Source organism: Eulemur rufifrons, chromosome 15 (genome assembly GCF_041146395.1).
Source record: "Eulemur rufifrons isolate Redbay chromosome 15, OSU_ERuf_1, whole genome shotgun sequence".
Classification (NCBI taxonomy): domain Eukaryota; kingdom Metazoa; phylum Chordata; class Mammalia; order Primates; family Lemuridae; genus Eulemur; species Eulemur rufifrons.
The window spans coordinates 1,523,216-1,548,398 of record NC_090997.1 but is presented as its reverse complement, the minus strand read 5'-3'; the positions used below and the strand labels follow the sequence as shown (position 1 = coordinate 1,548,398).

The window sequence follows — 25,183 nt, the reverse complement described above, 5'->3', positions numbered from 1 at the left end:
TCGGCCATTCCCCATCACTACTGCACGCGAGCTAAATGAAGAGTGAGCTGACTCTGTCCGCACCTCCAGAGATGACTAGCACACAGGGATTAAAGAAAATGCTGGATTCCACTCCGTTTATTACTAATATAAAAAAATGTTAAAAAGAAAAAAAACAAAACAAAACTCATTCTCAGTTCTCCAAGAGCTCTCACCCCTCCCTCTTACCCGCACAACTCCTGACCCATTTCCTCAGGGCCAGCTCAAAACCGAACCTGCTCACTGCCGTTTTCACAGAAAACAACCAGCGCCAGGGATGTAGGGACGAGGGTTGGGAGAGGGCGACAGTACTGTCCAGGCTCCACCCGAAGACAGGCCAGGTGGAGATTCACAGAATTCAAATGAAAGGGCGGCCGGTGGCCTCACAATGACACAGTCTAACTAAAATGGACTGGAGAGGAGCTAGGTAGGCTAAAGCCACCAGAGGCTCTACCAGACGCCTCACAGGCCTGAGTCAGACCCAGCATAACCGACACCAGAATGGGAGGGCCAGGGAGGCAGTCTGGTGGAAAGTCTCACAATTCTCCCATGTTGGGACGTGGGGAGTCTAGAGGGCACCAAGAGCCTCACTCATTTTGGCAGGAAAACTTACTCTAGTGTTGGGAAGTCACAAAAATGCCACGGACACTGAGAAAGGCTACGAAGGGCTATGCACAGTTTCACAAAGCACAGTGATCACAGACCACAGTGGTGGGGATCATGCTACTGACGGGGAAACTACAAAATCCAAAAGCAGGGAGAGTGGCCTTTTAGGGAGTAACTCTGTACCAGTCACCCAAACTTGACCCCAGGTCAGACAACCTGGTGAGTCTCACGAGCAGCTGACAACATGGAGGGTAAGGGGTGTCACATAAAAAGGACTTAAAACAAGCAGCTAGAAGGGAATGGCAGGAATCCGCTCCAGGCTCTCAGGAACCGAGGGCAACAGTGGGGGACTGGTGGGCAGATGCATTAGAAACAGCACCAAGGAGGTTTCCTGCTCAGCAGTCATTTGACGGGGGAAGGAGCCAGGAGGCAACTGAAGGGGTCCCGAAGGGAAGTCTCTGGAGGCCGGATCAGAAACAAGTGCATGTTGCGCACCAGCGCTGAGACACAACTCTGGACCCCAAATGGGGGCGGTGATGGGCGAGGAGGGTGTGTCACTGACTGCGGGTGTTGGGTGCAAGAGCCTCACAGTGGCCTCCACGGGGCCACAGGGAAATACATGGCCGCTGGGTCACAGAGGGCTCCTTCTGGCCTGGACGGAAGGCACAGTCTCACAGAGGAGGTCCATTGACGCCGGGGTGGTAGAAGGCACAGAGGTCCTCATAGCGACAGTGGCCCTTTTTGGCAAAGTGTCGGCAGACAGGGCGGTCAGATTTGTCTGTGAATAGTGAAAATTGGGCAGTTTAAAATTTGAGTAAGAAAGAACAAATATAATGAAAAGCAGAGAGAAGAGGTCAGATTTCCTACCCCCTACCATTTCCAGGTATTTTGGAATAGCAGTCTGTCTCCCGGGGAAAAAAAAAAAACATTCAGGCCTACTTCTGCTTCCAAATGAAAACAGACAGCCCAAAGGAGAAAAGTCATGGGCATTCTGGGAATTAGGTCACGCTGGAGTAATGGGCATAACAAAATGGACCTCACCTTCCATAACCTGGGGGTCATCCTTGGCTGGGCACGTATTCTTGATAAGAGACCAGCTTTTGAGCCTTCGAGGGTTTCTCTGCTCTTTGTGAAAGCTTCCCCTGGAGGGACCCCCATGGCCTGGCCCCGGAAAAGGAGGTTCAGCATTGACCCCCCACCAACCACGACCATATGGGCCAGACCTGGGGCCGAGGCCTCCCCGAATTGGGCCTCGACCCCGGGGAGGAGGTGGGAGACTGAGCAGTGGTGGAATCATCAGTCCCCTTGATCCTGGAGGGCCTCTGTGAAGAGCTGGAGAGAGAAAATGACACGCAAAGGTGACCAAAAGGTAGCTTAATGCTGATACAGAAGCCCTGACTTTCCCCCACTCTTTTATTGACATACAGCATACACACAAGATACACCAGTTTTTAAGTACACAACTTAATTATCACAAACTAGATACACTTGAGTTTCTACCCCCAGGTGAAGAAAGAATCTGGTTTTCCTTCAAAAGACCCCTGACCCCTTGTGTCCGTCCTCCCACTCTCTTTCCTTCTTCCACAAAGGTAAGCACTATCCTGACTTCTGACACCATAGGTTAGCTTTTGCCTGTTTTTGAACTTTGCATAAATGGAATCATACAGTCTCTGTTCTTTTGTGTCTGGCTCCTCTCGCTCAACATGTTTGTGAGATTGATCCATTTGCCTTCGGCAGTTCGTTCATTTTCATTTCAGTGTATACCCACTGTATGCACACAACTTACTTATCCATTCCACTAATGATGGACATGTGGGTGGTATCCAGTTTGGGGCTATAACAAAAAATGCTATGAACATTTTTATACATGTCTTTGTTACATGTATGTATGCATTTCTGTTGACTACATATGTATAGAGGTATTGCTTGCTGGGTCACATAGTATATGTATGTTCCAGTTTAATAGATAATATCAAACTTTTTTGGGGGGGGCGGGGGACAGAGTCTTACTCTGTTGGCTGGGCTAGAGTGCCGTGGCGTCAGCCTAGCTCATAGCAACCTCCAACTCCTGGGCTCAAGTGATCCTCCTGCCTCAGCCTCCCTAGTAGCTGGGACTATAGGCGCATGCCACCACACCCAGTTAATTTTTTCTACATTTAGTAGAGACAGGGTCCCACTCTTGCTCAGGCTGGTCTTGAACTCCTGACCTCAAGTGATCCTCCGGCCTCAGCCTCCCAGAGTGCTAGGATTAACAGGTGTGAGCCACTGTGCCTGGCCAATATCAAACTGTTTTTCAAAGTGTTCATACCAATTTACACTCCCACCAGCAGTTGTTCCATTGCTCTGACAACACTTAGTATTGTTAGTCTTTCTTATTTTGCCATTTTGGTGACTATGAATAGTGGCGGTTGTTTTGCTTATTTTTTATTGTGGTAAAAAACATGTACCATAAAATTTACCATCTTAACTATTTTTAACTGCCTAGTTCAATAGTGTTAAGTACCTTCATACTATTGTGAAAAAGATCTCCAGAACTTTTTTCTCTTGCAAAACTGAAACTCTATACCTACTAAACAACTCCCTTTCCTCAGTCCCTCTTCTCCAGCCCCTGGTAACCACGTTACAGCTTCTATGAATTTGACTTTAGATACCTCAGATAAGTGGCATCACATCATCTGCCTCTTTTTGAGAGACTCTCACTCCATTGCCCTAAGTAGCATGCAGTGGCATCATCATAGCTCGCTGCCACCTCAAACTCCTGGGCTCAAGTGATCCTCCTGCCTAAGCCTCCTGAGTAGCCGGCACTACAGGCATGTCACTGCCTGGCTAATTTTTTTATTTTTTGTAGAGATGAGGGTCTTACTATGTTGCCCAGGCTAGTATTGAATTCCTGGCCTCAAGCGATCTTCCTGCCTCAGCGTCCCAAAGTGTTGGGGTTACTACAGGCATGAGCCACCACACCTGGCCCACAGGACTTGTCTTTCATTTCACTTAGCATAATGTCCTCACGGTTCATCCGTGTTGTAGTATGTGACAGCCTTTTCTTCTTTTGTAAGGCCGACTAATATTCCACTGTGTGTACACACCTCATTTTGTTTATCTGTTCTTCTGTCAATGGGCATTTGGGCGGCTTCCACCTCTTGCCTACTGTGCTTAAGGCTGCTATGGACATGGGTGTGCAAATACCTCTTCAAGATCCCGCTTTCAATTTTTTGGATATATACCCAGAAGTGGGACTGTCATTTGACAGTCTATTTTTAATTTTTTGAGGAAGCTCCATACTGTTTTCCACAGTGATTACACCATTTTACAATCCCATCAGCAGTGCACAAGAGTTCCAATTTCAAAGTGGTATGTTTTTATCTTGCATTTATTTGATGGTTAATGCTGTTGAATACTTGTTCACATGTTTCTTGTTCATCTAGATGTCCATTTTTATAAGATGTTTGTTCTGGTCTTTGGTCAATTTTTCTAATGGCTTGTCTGGAAGAGTTCTTTATATATTCTAGGTATGAGCTCTTTACTGGTTATATTTATTGCAAATATTTTCTACTCTATGGCTTTCTGTTAAGAAACAGGTGTCATTTGATTAATAGAAGCTTATATTTTCTAACGTAGTTCAATTTATCAATCTTTCCTTTATGGCTAGTGTGTATTTCAACTCTGTTTAAGAACTCTTGGCTACCCTAAGACCATGCAAATACATTTACTTTCTAGAAGAGAATTAGTCCTTTATCTTTTACACTTAGCTCTACAGTCTACTTGGAATTGATGTTTGTATATAGCATGAGTATGAGGTCAAATTCCATTTTTTTCCACACGAAAATCCAATTGATCCAGCATCATTTACTGAAAAGACTAACTTTTCAGTTCTATCTTCATCATAAATGAAGTGTCCATCTATGTGTGGGCTTGTTATTGGACTACGCTCTCTGATTGACTTTTATGTCTGTCACTGTGCCTAAACCACACTGTCATAATCTCTGTAGTTTTATTTCTTTTTTTAAATTAATTTTTTAAGAAATGGGAGTCTCACTGTGTTGCCCAGGCTGGCCTCAAACTTTTGGACTTGAGGGATTCTCCTTGAGTAGCTGGGACTACAGGGGCATGCCACAGTGACTGGCTTACAATAAGCCTTTTTTTTTGAAGAGACAGGGTTTGGCTCTGTCACCCAGGCTGGAGAGCAGTAGCATGATCACAGTTCACTGCAACCTTGAACTCCTGGACTCAAGTGATCCTCCCATCCTACCGTCTCAGCCTCCTGAGTAGCTGGGACTACAAGTGCACAGCACCATGCCTGGCTAATTTTTTAATTTTTTGTAGAGATGGGCCCTCACTATGTTGCCTAGGCTGATCTTGAACTCCTGGCCTCAAGTAATTCTACAGCCTCAGCCTTTCAAAGTGCTGGGATTATAGGCGAGAGCCACCACACCGGGCCACAATAAATCCTGATATTCAGAGTAACCCCTCCCACTTCAAGATTGTCTTGATAGTCTCTCATTGTGATCCTTTGTATTTCCATATCATAATGTAAAATGTTTATTTCTATAGAGCCATTATAGGAGTTCTGAGTGGAAATGCATTGAATCTATAGATCAATCTGGGAAGAAGTGACATTTTTACAACATTGAGTTTTCCAATCTGCAAATATACAACTTCTCTCCATTCATTTAGGTGTAGAATCCCTGATCCTTTGATTTTAAGTCCTTCCTTGGTTTTACTCCCTCCCTTGTTCCCTTCTCCAGGACCTAACACGGATCAGGGCCCCTTCCTCCTCACCTGACTTGGGATCACCAGGCTTTCCATTGGCCATTGGGGGAGGGCCCAGAAGGCTGGGTGGTCCTAAGAGTAGACATGAAAATATGGTCATCGTAACGGATTAAAGGACTGATGATCCTGTTCTTTTTTTTTGAGACAGAGTTTTGCTCTGTTGCCTGGGGTAGAATGCCATGGCATCAGCCTAGCTCACAGCAACCTCACACTCTTGGGCTCAAGCAATCCTCCTGCATCATTCTCCCAAGGAGCTGGGACTACAGGGGCGTGCCACCGGGCCCGGCTTATTTTTCTATTTTTAGTAGAGATGGGGTCTCGCTCTTGCTCAGGCTGGTCTCCAACTCCTGAGCTCAAGCGATCCTCCCGCCTTGGCCGCCCAGAGTGCTAAGATTATTACAGGCGTGAGCCACAGCACCCGGCCTATGATCCTGTTCTTAGATGTTTTTCTTTTATTATTCATTGCTTAATTCAAGCAATAAAGTTTGGCATATTCTCACCCATCTCTCTGCCCTTTTTTCTGCAAAGCTCTTTCAGGGTTTGCAAAAAGTGGAGACTCAGTCAAAGCAGATAATGCAACTTTTTCTTTTCCTTACAGTGCTGCTATCCAAAACATCCCAAGTGATTGCAGAGATAAATCAACCCCTCACCTTAACTGCCGGCCAATCAGATAGTTCTTTTCTCCTCCCTTTGCCCCGGGGGAGTAGTTTAGAGAAAGCTGCCACTTCCACCTTCCCAGTGAAAGTCTGGTCACAAGATGTCATCCCAGTCATCGCAATCTGCAACATCTCTGCTTCCCCTCTTCCCTGCCGTTCTGCGGCTGCGCATACGAGCTCTTTATCCTCTCCTCCCCCGCCTTCTCTAGAAAGGTTTGGGGCCGGATTGAGGTTGATGGTTCAAGTTAGAGAACTCGCTCAAGGTTCCATTCGGGACAGCCCCCCGCCATCTCGCCCCAGCGCGTGCGCCCTTCCTCCTTCCGTTAGACCACCTCCCCCGCATCTTATCAGCCCTAGCCCATTCCCCGGACGGGCTGACAGGCATGTGCACATCCCTCCCAGACCCCTCACCGACGGGACTCCCATCCTCCTCATCTCCTGTCTCTTCCCGCTCGGGCAGTGGGGGCTGCTGCGGCGGCGGTGGCTGGTGCTGATTCTGCCTCTTTCGTTTCGGCATCGTGGCTGCGGCAATGGCTGCAGCGGGATTTGGAGGGCAGTGAGGAAGGGGCACGCTGGGATTCTGTTTCCGCTTCCGGGGGGCGGCGGGCAGTGAGGCTGAGGCTCCCGCCATTCCACTTCCGGAAGGCTGCGGGGAGTCTCGGCGGCGGCCGCATTCTCAAGTAAACTGCCTCGCTCCACCTCTGCCAGGCATGGCGGCCATCTCAAACCTTCCCTTCGTTCCTACAAGTGCTTAGAAAAAATCCCTTTCTCGCTGTCCCTCGCTGGACAACACCATAACCAGCTCCTCACAGTGTGCCAGAGTCAACAGGCTCTCGGGCCAGAAGGCCTGAGAAGAGGTGACTGTCGCACCAGAAGATCGCCACATCCGGCCCCCGGTTACTATGGCAACAGCTGCAGGCATAACTTCGTGCCCTCTGACCTCCCTCCAAAAGTCCTTGTCCCACCTGGGTTTCCCTTCTTGTCCGCTCTCACGTTTATGATCTGTAAACATACCCCCTATTACCGTTCCCACAAGGAATTTGGGTCCCAGCGGGTTGGCGCCCAGACCGCCACCAGCCCCTCAAGACCTCTGACCGTGCCCCCAGTGTAGCACAGCAACCGGCGTCATCCCGGGACGCGCAGTCTCGGCGTTTCACTAAGGTCAATCCCTCGAGTTGGCAGTGTCGCCTCAGCGTGTCCACGCCCCTCTCTCCCGTAGGCAGAAGGACCCGCCCTGCGCCCCGCCGCCCCCTCCAGGTGAGTGGTAGCTCCTCCCGGGAACGCAAGGTAGTGATGACACGCGTCCCCCCTCCTCCGAACGCGAGTTGGTAGCGTCCGTGACGGAGTTAGCCCGATCCTCCCACGCGCGCCGCCCCGCTCGCCGCCGGGGCGCCCTCTCCGTGCCGCTGGCTTCCATGTGCCGGTAGCCCGTCCCGCATCACCCTGTCGCCCTGCTCCCAGAGGGAAGTGACCGTATTTCTCGAGTCCGCCTTCCACCGCTGCAGCCGCGGCAATTCGGCCGGGCCCGCCCGCTGACGTCACCTGCGAGCCCCGCCTCCTCCAGGGTCCCGGGCCCTTGCGGCTGGGGCTGCCCCGGGGGAGTCAGTTGAGGCGGCCGGAGCTCGGCGCAGGGCGGGCCAGGTGACTGGTCCGGGCCATGCCGAGGAAGAAGCCCTTCAGCGTGAAGCAGAAGAAGAAGCAGTTGCAGGACAAGCGGGAGCGGAAGAGAGGTCAGTGCGGGAGCGGGGAGCCGGAGGAGGGGGCGGGGCTCGGGCTCCCGCACATCTGGCAGGAGGGGTGTGCCCGGCGCACCTCTGGGGGCGTGGGAGGGGGAGGTGGGCGCGCTCCGACCCCGCGGGCTGTGGAGGACGGGATTCTCCCACCCTGGCCCCCTACATCTAGTAGGGGTGGGGACGGATGGAGAATTGGGGGAGGGGAATCCCTCCAGCTCCAACGGGGCGCCATCCTCGCAGCTCCCTGGAGGAGTGACTCCCCACGCACATCCGGGAGGGTCCTGGGGAGGGTGGCTGGGAGGACGGAGCCTCCAGAGAAGTTGGGTGGGGTGAGGAGGAGTCAGACGGATCGGGGAGAGGGTCTTACGGCCCCTGAGAGCCCGCCAGCACTGGCGTCACCGGCCCCTCCCCGCAGGGCTTCAAGATGGGCTACGCTCCAGTTCCAACAGCCGCAGCGGGAGCCGGGAGCGGCGGGAGGAGCAGACCGACACCTCGGACGGGGAGTCTGTGACCCATCACATCCGCAGGCTCAACCAGCAGCCTTCTCAGGGGCTGGGTCCGCGAGGCTACGACCCAAATCGGTGAGGGTGGGAGGGGGCGCTGGTCCCTGGCTTCCCTGCCTACCGGAAGTCAGAGCTGGGGGAGAGCGGGCTGCTGCTGGGGGAGCCTTGGAGTGGAGGCGGTGGGGCTGGGATGCCGCGGTTCTCCAGAGCGGGCCACAATCTTGCCTTCCTGAGGGGCTGGAGAGAGTTTTGCTTTTAAAAGAGGGAGGCCGAATATATCGTGAAAGGACTGGGATTAGGCTGACTAAGAGGAGACATGAACAACTCTGGAGAGCTTTGCAACACTGCCCACGAGGGAGAACACAGGAGTTTGTGGCCACAGGATTGTGCTGGGTTTCATGGTCCCTGTTCCCTTAGATACCGGCTGCATTTTGAACGGGACAGCCGGGAGGAGGTGGAGAGGAGAAAGAGAGCAGCTCGGGAGCAAGTGTTACAGCCCGTCAGCGCTGAGGTGCTGGAGCTGGACATCCGGGAGGTCTATCAGCCCGGCTCAGGTGAGGGAGAGCAAGACAGGCATTGGGCCGGGGGAATGAGTGTGAAAGGTAAGAGCTGACTGCTGTGAGGAAGGAGGGGTCTGGGATGTGCATTTGGATCCTGAAAGTGTCTTCACACTTACTTGGGCTTTTTCTTGACTTCCCAGTCCTGGACTTTCCCCGACGTCCTCCTTGGAGCTATGAGATGTCCAAGGAGCAACTAATGAGCCAGGAGGAACGAAGCTTCCAGGAGTATCTTGGGAAGATTCATGGGGCTTACACCTCTGAGAAACTCAGCTACTTTGAGCACAATTTGGAGGTGACAGTGGAGTGGGCACAAGAATGTGGCATAGTGACCCATGGTCAAATTGGTCTGGGGTCAGGCTGGAGAGGGACTCTGGGCTCAGGTTCTCATCCACTGATCTTGTCTTTTCAGACGTGGAGGCAGCTGTGGCGAGTGTTAGAGATGTCTGACATTGTCCTGCTTATCACTGACATCCGACATCCAGTGAGTCCTGGGGATGAGGGTGGTAAAAGAGGAGGAGGGAGGAAGGTTTTTGTGGGGTAAAGGTCAGAGGCAAGAGTTGGGAGAAAGAGAGGTATTCTCCTCCTTCCTTTCTTTCCAGCCTCCACCCTGTGCTGATGTCTGCAGTCAGGAACTCAGTTTTTTATTCATCTCTTGTTATAGCCTGTCACTCCTCCCCTGGCCAGCTAACTATCTTCTTTACTGCCTTTGATGAAAAACTCTTATGTCCTGTCTCCTAGCCCCCCAGAGCTAGACCGATAGAAAATCCCCGTGTGGAGCTCCAGGGATTCTATGAAGGCAGCTGGGGACTTCCCCCTGCCCAGCCCAAAGATGCCCTTTCTTCTTATCTCGTTTCTCTAGTACCACCACATCAGTCGCTACAGAACCCACCTGGAATGCTAGGGTAGTGGTTAAGGCTGTAGACTCTGCTGCTGGACCGCCCTGTGTAAATCCTGGCTGTGACACTTCACTGTTGTCCTCCAGTGGGAGAAAGGGAGGTTTGTGGGGACGTTTAGGATGGAGGTCTTAAACAACGTGCATACACACATACAAACACATGTGTGCACGTGCACGTCTGTACATGCAGGTATGTCTGCATACACTCAAATTCACATTCACACGTGCTTAACACAGACATGCACACATGTGCATGTGCTTGCACGTCTGCACGTTTGCATGTGTACACGCTTACACAGTGCACACATGAAGACAGACAATAATTTCTACCCCAACCCCCATCCCTGTTTCTGATCCCATCCTTTACCTCAGTGTTTTGTTTTTTTATTTTTTTTTTTTAAGACAGAGTCTCACTCTGTTGCCCGGGCTAGAGTGCCGTGGCGTCAGCCTAGCTCACAGCAACCTCAAACTCCTGGGCTCAAGCGATCCTCCTGCCTCAGCCTCCCGAGTACCTGGGACTACAGGCATGCACCACCATGCCCAGCTACTTTTTTTTTTTATATATATATTTTTAGTTGTCCAGCTAATCTCTTTGTATTTTTTTTAGTAGAGACGGGGTCTCGCTCTTGCTCAGGCTGGTCTCGAACTCCTGAGCTCAAATGATCCGCCCACCTCGGCCTCCCAGAGTGCTAGGATTATAGGCGTGAGCCACCTCGCCCGGCCACCTGAGTGTGTTAAGTGTCGTTATTTCCTTGTCTTGTTTTCGGTTTGTTTCCACGTCTAATCATGACCTATAGGAACTCCCCAAGGCTCACACAGATAAAATTAACCCCTGCTTTGTCTTCTTCATTTAGTTTGGCTAGTTTATCATTTTCAGTGCAGAATCTGCTACCACCAGGGCCTTGTCTCCAAGCTGTGTCTGCTGAGCGGGGAGCTGGAGGCAGAGGACTCTGGGTTGACCTCTCGCTGCTCCATCCCCTTCCCAACCCTGTCCCAGGTTGTGAATTTCCCACCAGCGCTTTATGAGTACGTGACTGGAGAACTTGGGCTGGCCCTGGTGCTGGTCCTGAACAAGGTGGATCTGGCCCCGCCAGCTCTCGTGGTTGCCTGGAAGCATTATTTCCACCAGCACTATCCCCAGCTCCACATCGTCCTTTTCACCTCCTTCCCTCGGGACCCTCGTACCCCACAGGACCCTAGTAGTGGTGAGTGGACAATGAGGAGGGCAACATGGGGGAGGTGGGGTGGCAGGGGACAAAGGGGAGAACAAAGAGGCTTATCGACAAGGGGATACCTGATCTTGGGCCTAAGCGTGGTAGAAGAGATGAAGTGCACGAGCCTGTGTGCAAACCCTTTTGTGCCCTGTGACCTCAGTCTTGAAGAAGAGTCGGAGGCGGGGGAGAGGATGGACTCGGGCCCTGGGGCCGGAGCAGTTGCTGAGAGCCTGTGAAGCCATCACTGTGGGGAAAGGTATGTGGCCCTTAGAAGAGGGATGTGGGAGGCCATGAGGGAGACCCAGGCCCACAGTCATTTTGCTCACCTTTCCTGAAGACAAGCCCTCTATTTTGAGAGCTTGTTGGAGGTTCTAGCAGGGGAGCGCAGCTACCCTTATACCCTTGACTGAAGAACAGTCCTCCTCTGTTGGGAAAGGTCGTCCTCTTTGACCGAGCGCGCAGCGTTGGGAGGGACGCACATGGAGCGGTGAGGGAGGAAGGGGACACCCGCCTAGCCAGCCAGATTGCCCTCGCACCCGAGCCCTCTATTTTGGACGTGCATGAGAGGCCAGGGGTAGGATGGAGGAAGGAGCAGGCTGACTTGGTGGGACAAGAGAGGCAGCAGGTAGGCAGGAGCCTAGTGGTTTGCTGCTTTTAGTCTTCCCAGGACTTTTCAGAAAGTCAGATAAAGAAACGTTCGTGATTCCAGGGTTGGGTCAAGTGAAGACCGGGAGATTCTCTGGCCCTCCATTGTTCAGGTTGCCACTGTACAACTCCAGAGGGTGTGGGTTACGTCAGTTGTGCAGTGCGCAGTCTGTGCCATCGTGTGTGGCAGCCCTGGGGAAAACCTTCCTCTTCTTCTCTGGGCAGTGGACCTGAGCAGCTGGCGGGAGAAGATTGCTCGGGATGTGGCTGGGGCCACCTGGGGTAATGGCTCCGGGGAGGAGGAGGAAGAAGAGGATGGGCCAGCAGTGCTGGTGGAGCAGCAGACTGATTCAGCGATGGAGCCAACTGGCCCAACTCAGGAGCGCTACAAGGATGGGGTGGTGACCATCGGCTGTGTGGGTAAGGAAGTGGTGTCCTGTGCATGCTGGCCTCCCAGGAGGTATACAGTTGGCAAGAGGGAGGGAAAGCAGGTCTCATTAGGCTACAGGGTCTCTGAGGGGTGCCTCTGCTCGTCGTGGGCAAGGCAGAGGGGCATCTGCTGTGCTGGAAGGATCACGACAGCCTGAGCCAAATTCCACCTCTCCTCAGCTGTGTGGTCTTGAGCAAGTGATGTAGCTACGTTGAGTCTTACTTCCTTTGATTTTATTTTATTTTATTTTTTATTTATTTTTTTTTTTTTGAGACAGAGTCTCACTTTGTTGCCCAGGCTAGAGTGAGTGCCGTGGTGTCAGCCTAGCTCACAGCAACCTCAAACTCCTGGGCTCAAGCGATCCTCCTGTCTCAGCCTCCCGAGTAGCTGGGACTACAGGCATGCACCACTATGCCCGGCTAATTTTTTCTATATATATTTTTAGCTGTCCATATAATTTCTTTCTATTTTTAGTAGAGATGGGGTCTCGCTCTTGGCTCAGGCTGGTCTCGAACTCCTGAGCTCAAAGGATCCGCCCGCCTCGGCCTCCCAGAGTGCTAGAAAGGATCCGCCCGCCTCGGCCTCCCAGAGTGCTAGAAAGGATCCGCCCGCCTCGGCCTCCCAGAGTGCTAGGATTACAGGCGTGAGCCACCACGCCTGGCCTTCCTTTGATTTTAAAAATGAAGGCGTTGGCCGGGCGCGGTGGCTCACGCATGTAATCCTAGCACTCTGGGAGGCCGAGGCGGGCGGATCCTTTGAGCTCACGAGTTCGAGACCAGCCTGAGCCAAGAGCGAGACCCCATCTCTACTAAAAAAATAGAAAGGAATTAGCTGGACAACTAAAAAAAAAAAAGAAAAAAAAAATATATATAAAATTAGCCGGGCATGGTGGCGCATGCCTGTAGTCCCAGCTACTCGGGAGGCTGAGGCAGTAGGATCGCTTGAGCCCAGGAGTTTGAGGTTGCTGTGAGCTAGGCTGATGCCACGGCACTCTAGCCTGGGCAACAGAGTGAGACTCTGTCTCCAAAAAAAGAAAATGAAGGCATTGTTACCTGATTAAAAGAATGGATGTGAGGAGTGAAAGGAAAAAGCCTAACAATGAGTAACAAATAATGGTAACAGTAATAATAATTGCTCTTAATATTTAGCATTCACTTGGTGCTCACTTAGAACCAGGCGCTGTTCTAAGTGATTTACATATATTAACTGTTTGACTTGTAGTTATTAGTCTGTAGTATAATGATCATTAATTCATGGTAGGAGCTCAACAAGTATTAGTTTCCTTCTAGGTCTTAACTCCTTAAATAAGGGCTTTGTCCTAATTCTCGGTGAGGGGAAAATGAATGCCTGAGTAGGGCCCAGGGCCCCTTTTCATTTTGGGTGGGAGAGGTGCGAAGAGACCTTGGTGAAATTGTGGTATTTGCGATGATGTTGGGACCAAACAGGGCCCAGTCCAGAAGACACTGGGGAGTGTGAAGCGGGCAGCTGGGCTCCTTGGAAGTGCCCCTGACTTGTCTTTCTGTGTCCTTTTTGTCTTGGGAAAAAGCTGCCTGACAGCTGAGTGACTGCCCCCCTATTTCCAGTCATCTCACGCTGGCCCTCGTCCCGGGGGCCCCTGTCCCTCTCTCGCAGTGGGCTCTGCACCAGCGTGTCTGTGTGGGGTGGTGTGCTGAGCCCCGTTTGCTGCGGCACGGGCAGCCCCGAGTTTGGATTTCCCTGCAGCTCTCGTTCACGTATCCACTCGACAGATATTTACTGAGCACCCACCAGGTGCCAGGTGCTGTTGGAGGGATGGGACGTGCCACTGTGAAAATGGCAAAAAGGTCCCTGTATATTCATGGAGCTTATTTTCCTGTGAGTAAATAGATTTATGATGTGAAATCATATTATTTAAGGGCAATGAAGGAAAGAAAGCAATGAAAGGGGACAGAGAGTGCCTGGGAAGGGAGGGGACCTCGGGCAAACCTCCCTGAGGAGAGAACTGGATGGTGAGAGGAAGTAGCCATTTGCAGCTGTGGGGGAAAGGTCCGGAGTGGGAATGAGCTTGGTGAGTCCAGGGCCACACGAGTGTGGGGCCAGGGGACTGGAGTGTGGGGGCCCGGGAAGGGTATCGGGGGTGAGGTGAGGACGGTCTCCAGGAGCCGTATCATGTAGGGTCCTGTGGCTCTGACAGGCACTTTGGATTTTATTCTAAGTCTCATGGGAAGCCAGTGGTCGATTATGAGCAGGGGAATGACAAGGTCTGATTTCCTTGTTTAGAAGTTTACCCACTAAGTAGAGAATAAATGGTGGAGGGTGGGCAAGCAAGGAAGCAGAGAGCGCAGTCAGAGGCTGTTTCAATAGTCTAGGGGAGAAATAAGAGCTGCTCAGTAGCATGCTAGAAGTGGAGATGGTGGGATGGGGCCAGAAACAGGACATATTTTGAAGGTAGAGAAAACGAGATCACTGATAGTTTGTATTTGGCACCTAAAAGAAAGCAAATAAAGAAGAACTTCCAGTTTTTTTTTTCCTGAGCCACTGGGAATTCCATGATGGGAAGACTGGGAGAGAAGCACATTTGCAGGGATTGGAGAAGGGAGGGGAACCAGAAATTAAGTTTGAGATTCTTTTTAAATATCCCTAGTGGAGATGTCAAATAGGCAGTGGGTATAGGAGTTGGGAGCTTAGGGGAGAGAAGAGTACTGGAGATTTGAATTTGGGAAGGATTTAAATTTGGGAAGCCATTGATGATATAAGTGGTATTTAAAGCCATGGGACTGGGCGAGATGTAGGGGCAGAATAGGTAGAGAAGAGGAAGCCAAGGACTGAGCCGTAGGCCAAGCAGCATTTAGAGGTTGGGCAAAGGAGAGTGAGAAGGAGGAAAACCAAGGGAGTGTCCCACAAGTCAAATGAAAAAAGTGTTTGAAGAGGAAAGGAGGCAGGAACTGTGTCAGATATTGCTGACAGTTGTGTAAGAGAATAGAGACTCGCTCGGTGGGCTTGGCAACGCGAAGGTCAGAGGTTTCGGTGGAGTGGAGGAGAGAAAGCTATATTGGGGTAGGCCCACGAGAGGACGTGCAGCCACGTGGGGAACCTCACATAACCTTGTGCAAAAGGAGCCAGCACAATAACATCCATGCTGCACAATTCCATTTGTATGAAGTTCAAAAGCTGGGCCAGGTACAGTGGCTCACGCCTGTAATCCCAGAACTTGGGAGGCCGAGGCAGGAGGATCACTTGAGACTGGGAGTTTGAGACCAGCCTGGGCAACACAACGAGACCCCATCTCTATAAAGTATCAAAATTTAGCTGGGTGTGGTGGCGCATGCCTGTAGTCCCAGCTACTCGGGTGGCTGAGGCAGGACGATCACTTGAGCCCAGGAGTTTGAAGTTACAGTGAGCTGTGATCATGCCAGTTGCACTCCAGCCTGGTGACAGAGCGAGACCCTGTCTCAGAAGCTGCAGAATTTAACTGCATCATTGAGGGACACACAGGCTGTAAACTAAAGAGAAACGTAAGGAGTGGAATCTCTTAAAAGCCAGGATTGCGAGGGGGAGGGTTATGATCAAGAGGGATGAAGGGGCCTCTGAGGAAGCGTATCACACCCTGGGTGGTATGGGGTCATTAGGCTGCACATTTATGTTCTATGCATTTTTTTGTGTGTTAAAGTTTACAGTCACAAAGAAGGTGGCATGAAGAAATGACGACAAGAGATAGATAAATCTTTTAAGGAGTTTTCCCATAAAGGGGACAGAGAAATGGGGCCGGTGGGAGTGGTCAAAGGAGAATTGCTTTCTCCCTCCCTCCTTTGAAAGGAGACACGTCAGTGTGTGTGAGGGGGTGCAGTCGGCACTCTGGCACGCCAGCCGCAGTCGGCTGCCCGGGAGTGGGTGCTGAGTGGGCAGAGAGTTGCATTTTACAGGGTTGGGGTTTTGCCAGGTGGGTAGGATGGAGGCGGGAGGCAGGACCAGGGAGTTCCAGGTCTGCGAAGGGGCCTGGTTTAGAGCTGGATCATGGAATCTGGGTTGGGTAAGAAGGGAGGTGAGGACATTGGTATTGCATAGTGCTACTGTGCTGGGGTCAGGGTCACAGACTTACTGGAATAGGGGAACCAGAAAAAGCGAGCTGGAGGGGTGGATGTCAGGGCAGAGAGGCGTGTGAAGTGACAGGGTCCAGGTACTACCACGGGAGTGGGCCACTGAGGCGGGGCTGAGGAGACCCTGTCTGGCAGTGTGATGCGGGCACTAACGTCCGTCAGAAGGAAGGTGGTGGTCCAGAACAGAGTTGCGGTGCGCCCCACGGCTTCCAGTGTTCTCCTGGCACAAGTCATAGTGTTTACTATGAGAAGTGGATCACTGGTGCTGGGCACTTACTCTTCTGAGAGCACCGACCCAGGCAGTTGTATTGGTTATCTCATTTAACCCTGATCACTGCGGTAGGAGGTACTGCACTGTAAAATGAAGAAACAGAGGCCCAGAAAGTTAAGTAAATTGCCTTGAGGTCACAGAGCTGGTAAGTGGAGAGGCCAGGATTCAACCCTAGTAGTCCAGAGCCCGATTTATAGTTTGCAGTGTTGTACCGCTTCCTTAATTCCTGAGCCCTAGTTCTCCTTTCATCTACAGCTCCAGCATGGAGTCCTGCCCATCAGGGTAAAGCCATGTCCAATGTGATTTTCCTTGCCTTCCTCAGGTTTTCCCAACGTGGGAAAGTCCTCGCTAATCAATGGGCTGGTGGGGCGGAAGGTCGTGAGTGTGTCCAGAACCCCAGGCCATACCCGATACTTTCAGACCTACTTTCTCACCCCCTCCGTGAAGCTCTGTGACTGCCCGGGCCTCATCTTCCCATCTCTGCTGCCCAGGCAATTGCAGGTATGAGGGCGGAGGGGGCAGAGGAGGGAGAGAAGGTGGGACGTTGAGGAAGGTACCAAGTGCTCATTGCCCTGCAGGTCCTGGCGGGCATCTACCCCATCGCGCAGATCCAGGAGCCCTACACCGCCGTGGGCTACCTGGCCTCCCGGATCCCCGTGCAGGCCCTGCTCCACCTGCGCCACCCAGAGGCTGAGGACCCCTCAGCAGAACAGCCCTGGTGTGCCTGGGACATCTGTGAAGGCGAGTTCCTCGTGCCTGGCTTCTCCTCACGTGGTTCCAGCTGTCCTCCCTTACCCGTCAGCCTCTGGCCTCGCCCTCCACCCTACCCTGTCTCCTTTCCTCCCTTCAGAGATTCTGCCATCGATGAAGCTGCTGTCCACTTACCCCCAGATCTCTGGGCTGGAATGTTTGGGGGAAAACCGGAAGGACTGTGTTACAGCAGTGGTACCTGGTTAACGGTCCCCCCTCCCGCTGTCTTTTCTCCCTCCAGCCTGGGCAGAGAAACGTGGTTACAAGACAGCCAAGGCGGCTCGGAACGACGTGTATAGAGCAGCCAACAGCCTTCTGCGGCTGGCAGTGGATGGCCGCCTCAGCCTGTGTTTTCACCCCCCAGGCTACAGTGAACAGAAAGGTCAGAGCCCAGATATTCTTACCCAGCAAAAGGGTGTGGGCTTTGTGGGCAGACAGAATGAGGGTCAAACCCGGATTCTGCACCTGTTGTCCAGGTCTGTGTTTTCTGCCATCTTAGATGGTTTCCTGATCTGAAAACTAAGGGTGCTGATTGCCCCCTAGCATGGCGGTTGTGAAGATTGAGATCCATGTGCACAAAGCTTCTGTTCAGTGCTCTGCACGTGAGAGTTTGAATGGATGAATGATTGCCAGCACCTATAAAATTTACTCTTATTCCTAGTCTTTGCCTCTTCCCCACCTTTCTCTGGCTTCAGTTCCTTGCTCAAAACTCTCCTCCGTTCTTTTTCTTGTTTTGGTTTCCCAGGCACCTGGGAGTCCCATCCAGAGACCACGGAGCTGGTGGTTTTGCAGGGCAGGGTGGGCCCAGCAGGTGACGAGGAGGAGGAGGAAGAGGAAGAGCTGAGCAGCTCCTGTGAGGAGGAGGGAGAGGAGGACCGGGATGCGGATGAGGAGGGAGAAGGGGATGAGGACACCCCAACCTCAGCTCCAGGGTCCAGCCTGGCCACCCGAAACCCTTATGCCCTGCTGGGTGAGGACGAGTGCTGAGTCCCTGCCCAGCACCATCCTCCCACCCAGTATCTTTGCTTTCGGACTGACCCGGGGGGTATCTCCCCTCTGCCACCCCAGTTGTGAATAAAGACTGTCTGCTTTGTAGCCCCTTCCCTAGATGAACGGAGGTGAGAGCGGCTGTTTTAGGCTGACAGCTGCGGGAGGCTTCTCTCCTGTTTTCCCTTTTTTCATGCATCTTCTTTACAAAGAAAGTTCTCTTAGGAGTTAATTCAGTGGGTTCTGAGGCCCTGAAACCTGCTTCCTCTGCCCACTCTCCCACTGTGCACCTTAGGAATCCCGTTATCCACATGGGGAGGGGAGGTCTAAATCCAGCCCCTTTTGGAGTTTGCCATTCTCTCGGACTGGAGCAGCGGCCCCGTGCGCCCCCTGCTGTCAGACCTGAGTCCTACCACGAGCTACTGGGAGAAGGAGCAGTAAGAGAGAAGGTACCTCGAGCTGATGTGAAATTTTTACAGGAATTATTCAAATTTGACAAATATTTACTGAGGGTCTTCCATGTGTCTGGACCTGCGCTGAGCACTGAGCATACAAAGACGCACCAGAGGGGCCCGACCTAAACCTGCAGCCTGGCTGCCGTCAGGGCCCCATCCTCAGGCACCCAAGCTTTCGGATTAAGAAGGGTGAATAATGTTCTCCAAATCCTGGAGGCTCATGGGGTATAATTCTAGGACTTCCTGTTGACATAAAATTTTAGTTAAGACAAAATACCTGTGAAAATATTGATTATATGTGTACAAGTAGAGTCTTAATTATTGGCACACAACTAGCGTGCTCAGTTATGATCCGAGAAGAACAGCCCTTTAGCTACAGTGCTAAGTTTCATTATTTAAGTGTCTGGCAGCTTCGGGTATGTGAGATACACAGGGGCGTGTGCAGAACCCGCTTCCTCAATCCCATTTACTCTGGTTTGAGGATGGAGCAAAGCTGACTTAGTGTAGGGTACCTCGAAGTTAGCAGGTGTTTCCTCTCTGCAGTGCAGCAGAGATCAGCTCTCTTGTGAGTCAGGGTGCCTTAGGCCTTGCTTTATTTCATCCTTGTTAAGCCAGCAGCTAGACTCCTAGATTTAATTCATGGCGAAAAGGAAGAATGGGCTTTGTTTTATTGCCTGCCACAGTATCGTCTGGTTTGGATGCTAACAGTAGGCAGGTTGACCGTTAGGTGGAAGGGTGAGGAGAGGCAGTACCAGATCCCTTCTCTCTGAAGCATCCCGTTGAAGTTCCGAGTCACTGGGAATTTCTCTCATGCCAGCAGAGACCCTGTCAACCAAGGAACAAAGGCAACTATAGAAGAGGCTGAGGTGTTTGGGCCATGTAGTCCTTCAAGCTCATCCTCTCCATTGGTCCCAGTGAGAACATAAGTCCTGGAATTTTCACTCCAGTGCAAGGTTTAAATACTACCAGCGTGTGGATGTTCTTGAAGGTTGCCCAAGATGTTCTGGAAAAGAGAAACTGTCCCAGTTGAGGGAAAGATCTACCTATCTCCCATCTGGGGCTCTTTCGCCTCACCAATGGGTCTTCTAATGGAGAAAAGGGGGTCCCAGCTCAGCTTCCTTTGAGGGTTCGTGATGTTCAGAGATGCTCAGGGACTTCTCTGCTGCTGGAGGTAGGGTAGGGACATTGGATTCATTTCCTCAGAAGGTGTAGAGGTGAGAGAAAAATCAGAATTCTATTTGTGCCTCTGCCTCTGTGCTGCTGCTTTTCACTTGTCTTTATCCTTTGCTGTCTCATGAGCTTCACCAGGGGCATTTGGGAGAGTCTGGGAGTAGGGATGAAGAATTGGGACCAGGAGCCACGCGGGCAGCTGAGGAGGGGAGATTTTTATGCTGAAGATGTGGCAGGAGGCAAATCTAACATTTCCAAGGGGTTAGACTGAATGACTCTTCCCAGACCCCCTCAGTGACTTGCTGACTCCCTAAGAAAGTAACACCAGGAAGAGAACTATCTTAGGAACGAGCAGATCATGGAGGAGAAGGATAAATAGTACCCAACACCAGTGACTGAGGCTGGGTTTGACACTGACTAAAAGGACAAAGGAAATCTGGGGTCCAGTCTCTCCTCCATGCGGAGATAACCCCCATCCTTACACCCCTGTTGTCTGGGTCACGTCCACTATGTGGCTACTTGACCATGGAGGTCTGGGGCTCTGGCAGCTCCCACTGCTGGCCAGTCCCTGATGGAGGGAAACCAGTGCTTCTCTCATCCATGCTGGAACTTCATTTAGACATGGAGTTCCTTCCAAGCTTCTTTTTTTCTAGACTGGGTTCTTGTCCCGGTTCTGGAACAGGTAGCTGTGTGTGGTCCAGGATAGTTCAATTATCTGGGCCTGTGTTCCTTCATTTCTTATAATCATTGATACAATCACAAAAATTGGTTGAAAATAATATGTACCAGGCATGCCGAGTTCTGGGACAAAAAAAAAAAATTCAATAAGGTAATAGGTCCTACCCTCAAGGAATAGAACAGCCAGACACTAATAATATAATACAACAATTCTATGGTGTATATAAATTATAAAAGAATTACTTTACATGTATCTATTGAAGGAAGGTGGATAGTACTAGACTCATCCCAAGGATTCATTCACCCACAGAACATTTGCAATTACTATCGGCCAGTCACTGCTAAGTGGGGAGAGAGAAATGGTCCTTTGTGGAGCTCACAATTTAATGGAGAACTGCAACAATGAAATAGAGAATTACAAGCCAAGTGCGATGCGTGCTGGGAGAAGGGCGGTACAGGATCCCAGGGGATAGTGGTGGCTCCATATAGGAGGGGCCTTGGGATACTGATCAGGAAGGAGTAGAGGGCAGGGCTGGAAGCTGTTTTAATATAGCAAGTTATATAAGACAGCAAAAAAGTCAGTAGTCCATGGTAATGAATTGCTATGGGAATGCCCAATGGGGCAGTTAAGCCAGTCTTGGTGTGTCAGGGGAAGTCTAGAGGAACAGGTCCAAGCTGAGGCTTAAGGACTCGGCAAGAGTGTTAACTGGACATAGAGAGGGAACAGCAAAGGTCAAGGAACATGACAGCTTTGGAAGACTGTAACTTGTTCAGCATGGCTGGAGCAGAGGGTGCAAGGGAGAAGTGGGGACAGGTGGCTTGGTCCAGTTCTCACAGGGCCTTGTCAGCCATATTAAAGATGTAGGCTTTATCCAGAGGAACACTGAGGAGCTTTAAGCCTAAGACTAAAAAGGAGAGAATTGTGCCTTAGAAAGATCACTATGGTTGCAATGTGGAGACTGGCTTGGAACGGGGAGAGAGCAGAGACTTTTACAGCCATCACAGGGGAAAATGGAAGCCAGAATTGAGGTAGTACAAGACAGAAAGAACTAGTTTTATGGGATGCTTAGGAGATACAACTGACAGTTCTTGGGATTGCTTTGCTTTTGGGGGGAAGGGGAAGGGCAGGTGAAAAGAGCACGTCATGTTTGCGACTTGGCAGCTGGGTGAGTTGTCGGGCCATTTCCTGAGACAGGACGTGGAGCTTGGGGAGAGAGTGGTGGCTGGAGTCAGAGCTGTGGCGTCATCAGCATATAGGTGGGAGGAGAAGAGAAGACCGAGGGAGAAAGCGAAGAACATAGGAAAGGGAGAGCAGGTAAAGGGGAGCCAGTGAGACAGGAAAAACCTAACGTGTGGTGTGATGAAGCCAAGGGAAGAAGGAAGGAGGGCGAGACGCGGAGTGCTGCTCAGAGCTGGGGACTTGAAGACTGCAGAGTAGCCACTGGCGACAGGGAGGCTCGGTGATCTCGGTGGGAGCAGTTCTATTGGACAGGTGGAATCAGAGGCCCCGGATGTCGGAGGATTAAGGAATACCCTGGAAGAGGGCAGCCGAGGCGCCGTGGGGGCGAGGATGTAGTTTTCCAGGTGGCTGTCAGTGACTGCAATGAAAGAAGCATGCGGGCAGCAGAGTATATGGAACCGAGGAGCTTTTTCTTGAAGTTTGGAGAGTTTGGCGCGTTCAGCATGCCGTTGTGTGAGGAAGAAGGAGCGAGTGCAGGAGAGGTAGATGGCGCAGGAAGGCGGGAGGCGGCCCCGCAGCAGCCCTGCGCGGCGGGCGCGGTTCGGTCCGCAGCGGGAGGGCGCGGCGCGGGTACGGCTCGGCCAGTCGGTAAGACACTGCTGTACCGGTCAGTAAGTAGTGCAAGAGTAACTGCAATTAGCAGTAAAAATAATAGCGTAAATTCTAATAGGAACTCCTCAGTTAAAGCTAATTGAGTCATCGCAACAGCCCCTGGTAAATGGGCTTCGCGCTGCACCTGGGAAGCTTCGCGGCGCCACCTGCCGGTGTGGCGGCATCTCTGCAGGCTGGGAGGCTGCTTTGCAACTTCGTTTTGAAACACTGAAAATTGCCTGCTTAAATTATCTTCCAGTTAAGGAGTTGTGGCTGCTTCTAAATAGATTAGCTTCTACTTTGATTTTATTGTTAGTGCATTGTCATTCTTGTGTCAATAGCAAGTTTCAGTGTTTTAATATTTACAAATTCAAGAATTTTTAATAAAATACTAAAGCCAAATGAAGAGACAACAAAGTTTGGATGTTTCTTAATGTGCCTTTTGAAATATTATAAATGAGAATCTTTTGATTCCTCAGGAGAACAAAGAAGAAATAATAGTCATGAGCTGCAGCCTGGATTGTCTTCTTCTGTTAACTGTGCAAGAATTAGACTAATATGGAAATTGTTTCCAACTAATAATAATTATATTTTGAAAAATTTCTAACACACAGAGGAAAAGGACAGTAAATACCCAGATACTCAACACAAAGATTCAACACATTCTAAGGAAAAAAAGCAAATAAAAAAATTCAACAAATGCTAACATTTTGCCATATTTGCTTTACTGGTCTCTACCTATCCTAGGTATTCACCTATTTGCGTACTTATCTATCCTTTTTGTTGTTGTTACCTTTTATTTTCTAAGTTTTAATCTTTAATTGTAAGTTGGCAAATTATAGTTTATATATTTATGGGGTACAAGTGATATTATGATTTATGAATTCACTGTGGAATAATTAAATCCAGCTAATTAACTATCCGTCACTTCAAATACTTAAATTTTTGTGGTGAACATTTGAAATTTACTCTCTTAACAATTTTGGAAATGTACAATAGATTATTATTTGCTATATTCACTATGCTGTACAATATATCCCAAAGGAAAACCCCTTATTTCCCCTGGCCACTTGAGGCTTTGTACCCATGGACCATCATCTCTCCATTCCTTCCACTTCCCCATCCTACACTCTGCTTTGAGGTCAATTGTTTTATATTATTTTATTTTATTATTACTTCTTAGAGACAGGGTCTTGCTCTGTTGCCTAGACTGGAGTGCAGTGGCATGATCATAGCTCACTGTAACTGCGAACTCCTGGACTCAAGCCATCCTCCCACGCAGGCCTCCCAAATTGCTGGGATTACAGGTGTGAGCCACCTCGCCCAGCCTCAGGTGTTTTAGATTCTACCTATAAGTGAGCTATTATTATTTGTCCTCCTGTGCTTGGTTTATTTCACTTAGCATAATGTTCTCAACTCCATGGTGTTGCAAATGACAAAATTTCTTTTTTCAGGCTGAATAATATTCCATTGTGTGTATATGCCACATTTTCTTTATCCATTCATCTGTTGTTGTTGTTGTTTTTTTTTTTGAGACAGAGTCTCACTCTGTTGCCCAGGCTAGAGTGCCGTGGTGTCAACTTAGCTCACAGCAACCTCAAACTCCTGGGCTCAAGCGATCCTTCTGCCTCAGCCTCCCGAGTAGCTGGGACTACAGGCATGCGCCCCCATGCCCGGCTAATTTTTTCTATATATATTTTTAGTTGTCCATATTATTTCTTTCTATTTTTAGTAGAGACGGGGTTTAGCTGTTGCTCAGGTTGGTCTCAAACTCCTGAGCTCAAACGATCCGCCCGCCTCGGCCTCCCAGAGTTCTAGGATTACAGGAGTGAGCCACCTCGCTCGGCCTACCCATTTCTTCTTAATCCAGAATCATCCAGTCTTTTTATTTCTTGGAATTGACTCTTTGAAGAGACTAGGCCAGTTGTCTTCTAGAATGTTCTCCATTCTCAATTTGTCTTATTGTTTCTGTGATGTCATTTAATATAGTCCTCTATCTCCCTGTATTTGGCGGGTTCCCCTCCCCCCCAATTTTTTTGATTAGATTCTGGTTACCCAATTTTGGGACTAATTCTTCAAAACTGCTATATACTTCATATTGCCTCACAGCAGAAGGCATGTAATATGAGGTCATCCCACCAGTAGTGATGCTACGTGTGATTGCTTGGTTAAGGTGGACACTGCCACATCTGTTCTGTAAAGATTATGTTTTCCCCTTTGCATTTAGCAAGTCATCTGCAGGGTTCTTTGACATTGTGCGAATATGCTTAAAAACTTTCACCTAATAATTGCCATCCATAGTGACCCTTGCCTGAATTAGTTATTTCATCAGGGGTTACGAAATGGTCCTTTCCTACTTGTGCATTTGTAAGGGCATGGTTACCTGGAGAGGAGCTTTCCCTCATCAACTGGGGGATCTATGGTTCCTTCTAAAAAGGCAACGTAAGTTAAAATATTTCCCTTTAATTACCAATTTTCAGAGTAAAGTGTTGGTATAATATTAATCTATGAAATTGAAAAATTTGTTCTTTTTCTTTGTTTAGACTAAAGATTCAGGATTTTGGGTTGGTTTTTCTTTTTTTTTTTTTTTTTTGAGACAGAGTGTCGCTTTGTTGCCCTGGCTAGAGTGAGTGCTGTGGCATCAGCCTAGCTCACAGCAACCTCAAACTCCTGGGCTTAAGCAAGCCTACTGCCTCAGCCTCCCGAGTAGCTAGGACTACAGGCATGCGCCCCCATGCCCGGCTAATTTTTTCTATATATATTTTTTAGTTGTCCATATTATTTCTTTCTATTTTTAGTAGAGACGGGGTCTCGCTCTTGCTCAGGCTGGTCTCGAACTCCTGACCTCGAGCAATCCACCTGCCTCGGCCTCCCAGAGTGCTAGGATTACTGGCGTGAGCCACAGCACCCGGACTGTTTTTTTTTTTTTTTTTTT

General features: G+C 50.1%; 2 protein-coding genes across 3 annotated transcripts; one reads left to right on the top strand and one right to left on the bottom strand.

Moving 5' to 3' along the window:
• Window positions 1-89: 89 nt before the first annotated feature.
• PRR3 (proline rich 3) lies at window positions 90-7,301 on the bottom strand. Of its 2 annotated transcripts, XM_069487721.1 has the most exons (4): window positions 6,462-6,736; window positions 5,404-5,466; window positions 1,666-1,956; window positions 90-1,402 (listed from the first exon to the last, which is right to left on the bottom strand). In XM_069487721.1, exons 1-4 carry the CDS (start codon window positions 6,679-6,681, stop codon window positions 1,296-1,298), a joined length of 681 nt encoding a protein of 226 aa, XP_069343822.1. In that variant the 5' UTR covers window positions 6,682-6,736; the 3' UTR covers window positions 90-1,295. The 2 variants fall into 2 exon arrangements, with proteins under 2 accessions (XP_069343822.1, XP_069343823.1); XM_069487722.1 differs by lacking the exon at window positions 5,404-5,466 and having other exon boundaries at window positions 6,462-7,301.
• Window positions 7,302-7,388: 87 nt separating this feature from the next.
• GNL1 (G protein nucleolar 1 (putative)) lies at window positions 7,389-22,525 on the top strand. The gene is made up of 12 exons (XM_069487297.1): window positions 7,389-7,780; window positions 8,199-8,364; window positions 8,704-8,840; window positions 8,987-9,138; window positions 9,256-9,327; window positions 10,739-10,946; window positions 11,116-11,211; window positions 11,826-12,020; window positions 16,700-16,878; window positions 16,956-17,118; window positions 17,369-17,509; window positions 17,873-22,525. The coding sequence occupies exons 1-12, from the start codon at window positions 7,708-7,710 to the stop codon at window positions 18,112-18,114; spliced, it is 1,824 nt and encodes a 607-aa protein (XP_069343398.1). The 5' UTR covers window positions 7,389-7,707; the 3' UTR covers window positions 18,115-22,525.
• The last annotated feature ends 2,658 nt before the right edge of the window (window positions 22,526-25,183 follow it).

Excerpts from the sequence above, each read along its gene's own strand:
- PRR3 (XM_069487721.1), bottom strand. The coding sequence starts at position 6,681 with ATGGCGGGAGCCTCAGCCTCACTGCCCGCCGCCCCCCGGAAGCGGAAA. Across the intron at positions 5,467-6,461 it reads GGAGGATGGGAGTCCCGTCG|GACCACCCAGCCTTCTGGGC; the intron begins GTGAGGGGTCTG and ends GTCTACTCTTAG. Across the intron at positions 1,957-5,403 it reads GCCTGGTGATCCCAAGTCAG|CTCTTCACAGAGGCCCTCCA; the intron begins GTGAGGAGGAAG and ends TTCTCTCTCCAG.
- GNL1 (XM_069487297.1), top strand. The coding sequence starts at position 7,708 with ATGCCGAGGAAGAAGCCCTTCAGCGTGAAGCAGAAGAAGAAGCAGTTG. Across the intron at positions 8,365-8,703 it reads CGAGGCTACGACCCAAATCG|ATACCGGCTGCATTTTGAAC; the intron begins GTGAGGGTGGGA and ends CTGTTCCCTTAG. Across the intron at positions 12,021-16,699 it reads GGTGACCATCGGCTGTGTGG|GTTTTCCCAACGTGGGAAAG; the intron begins GTAAGGAAGTGG and ends TGCCTTCCTCAG.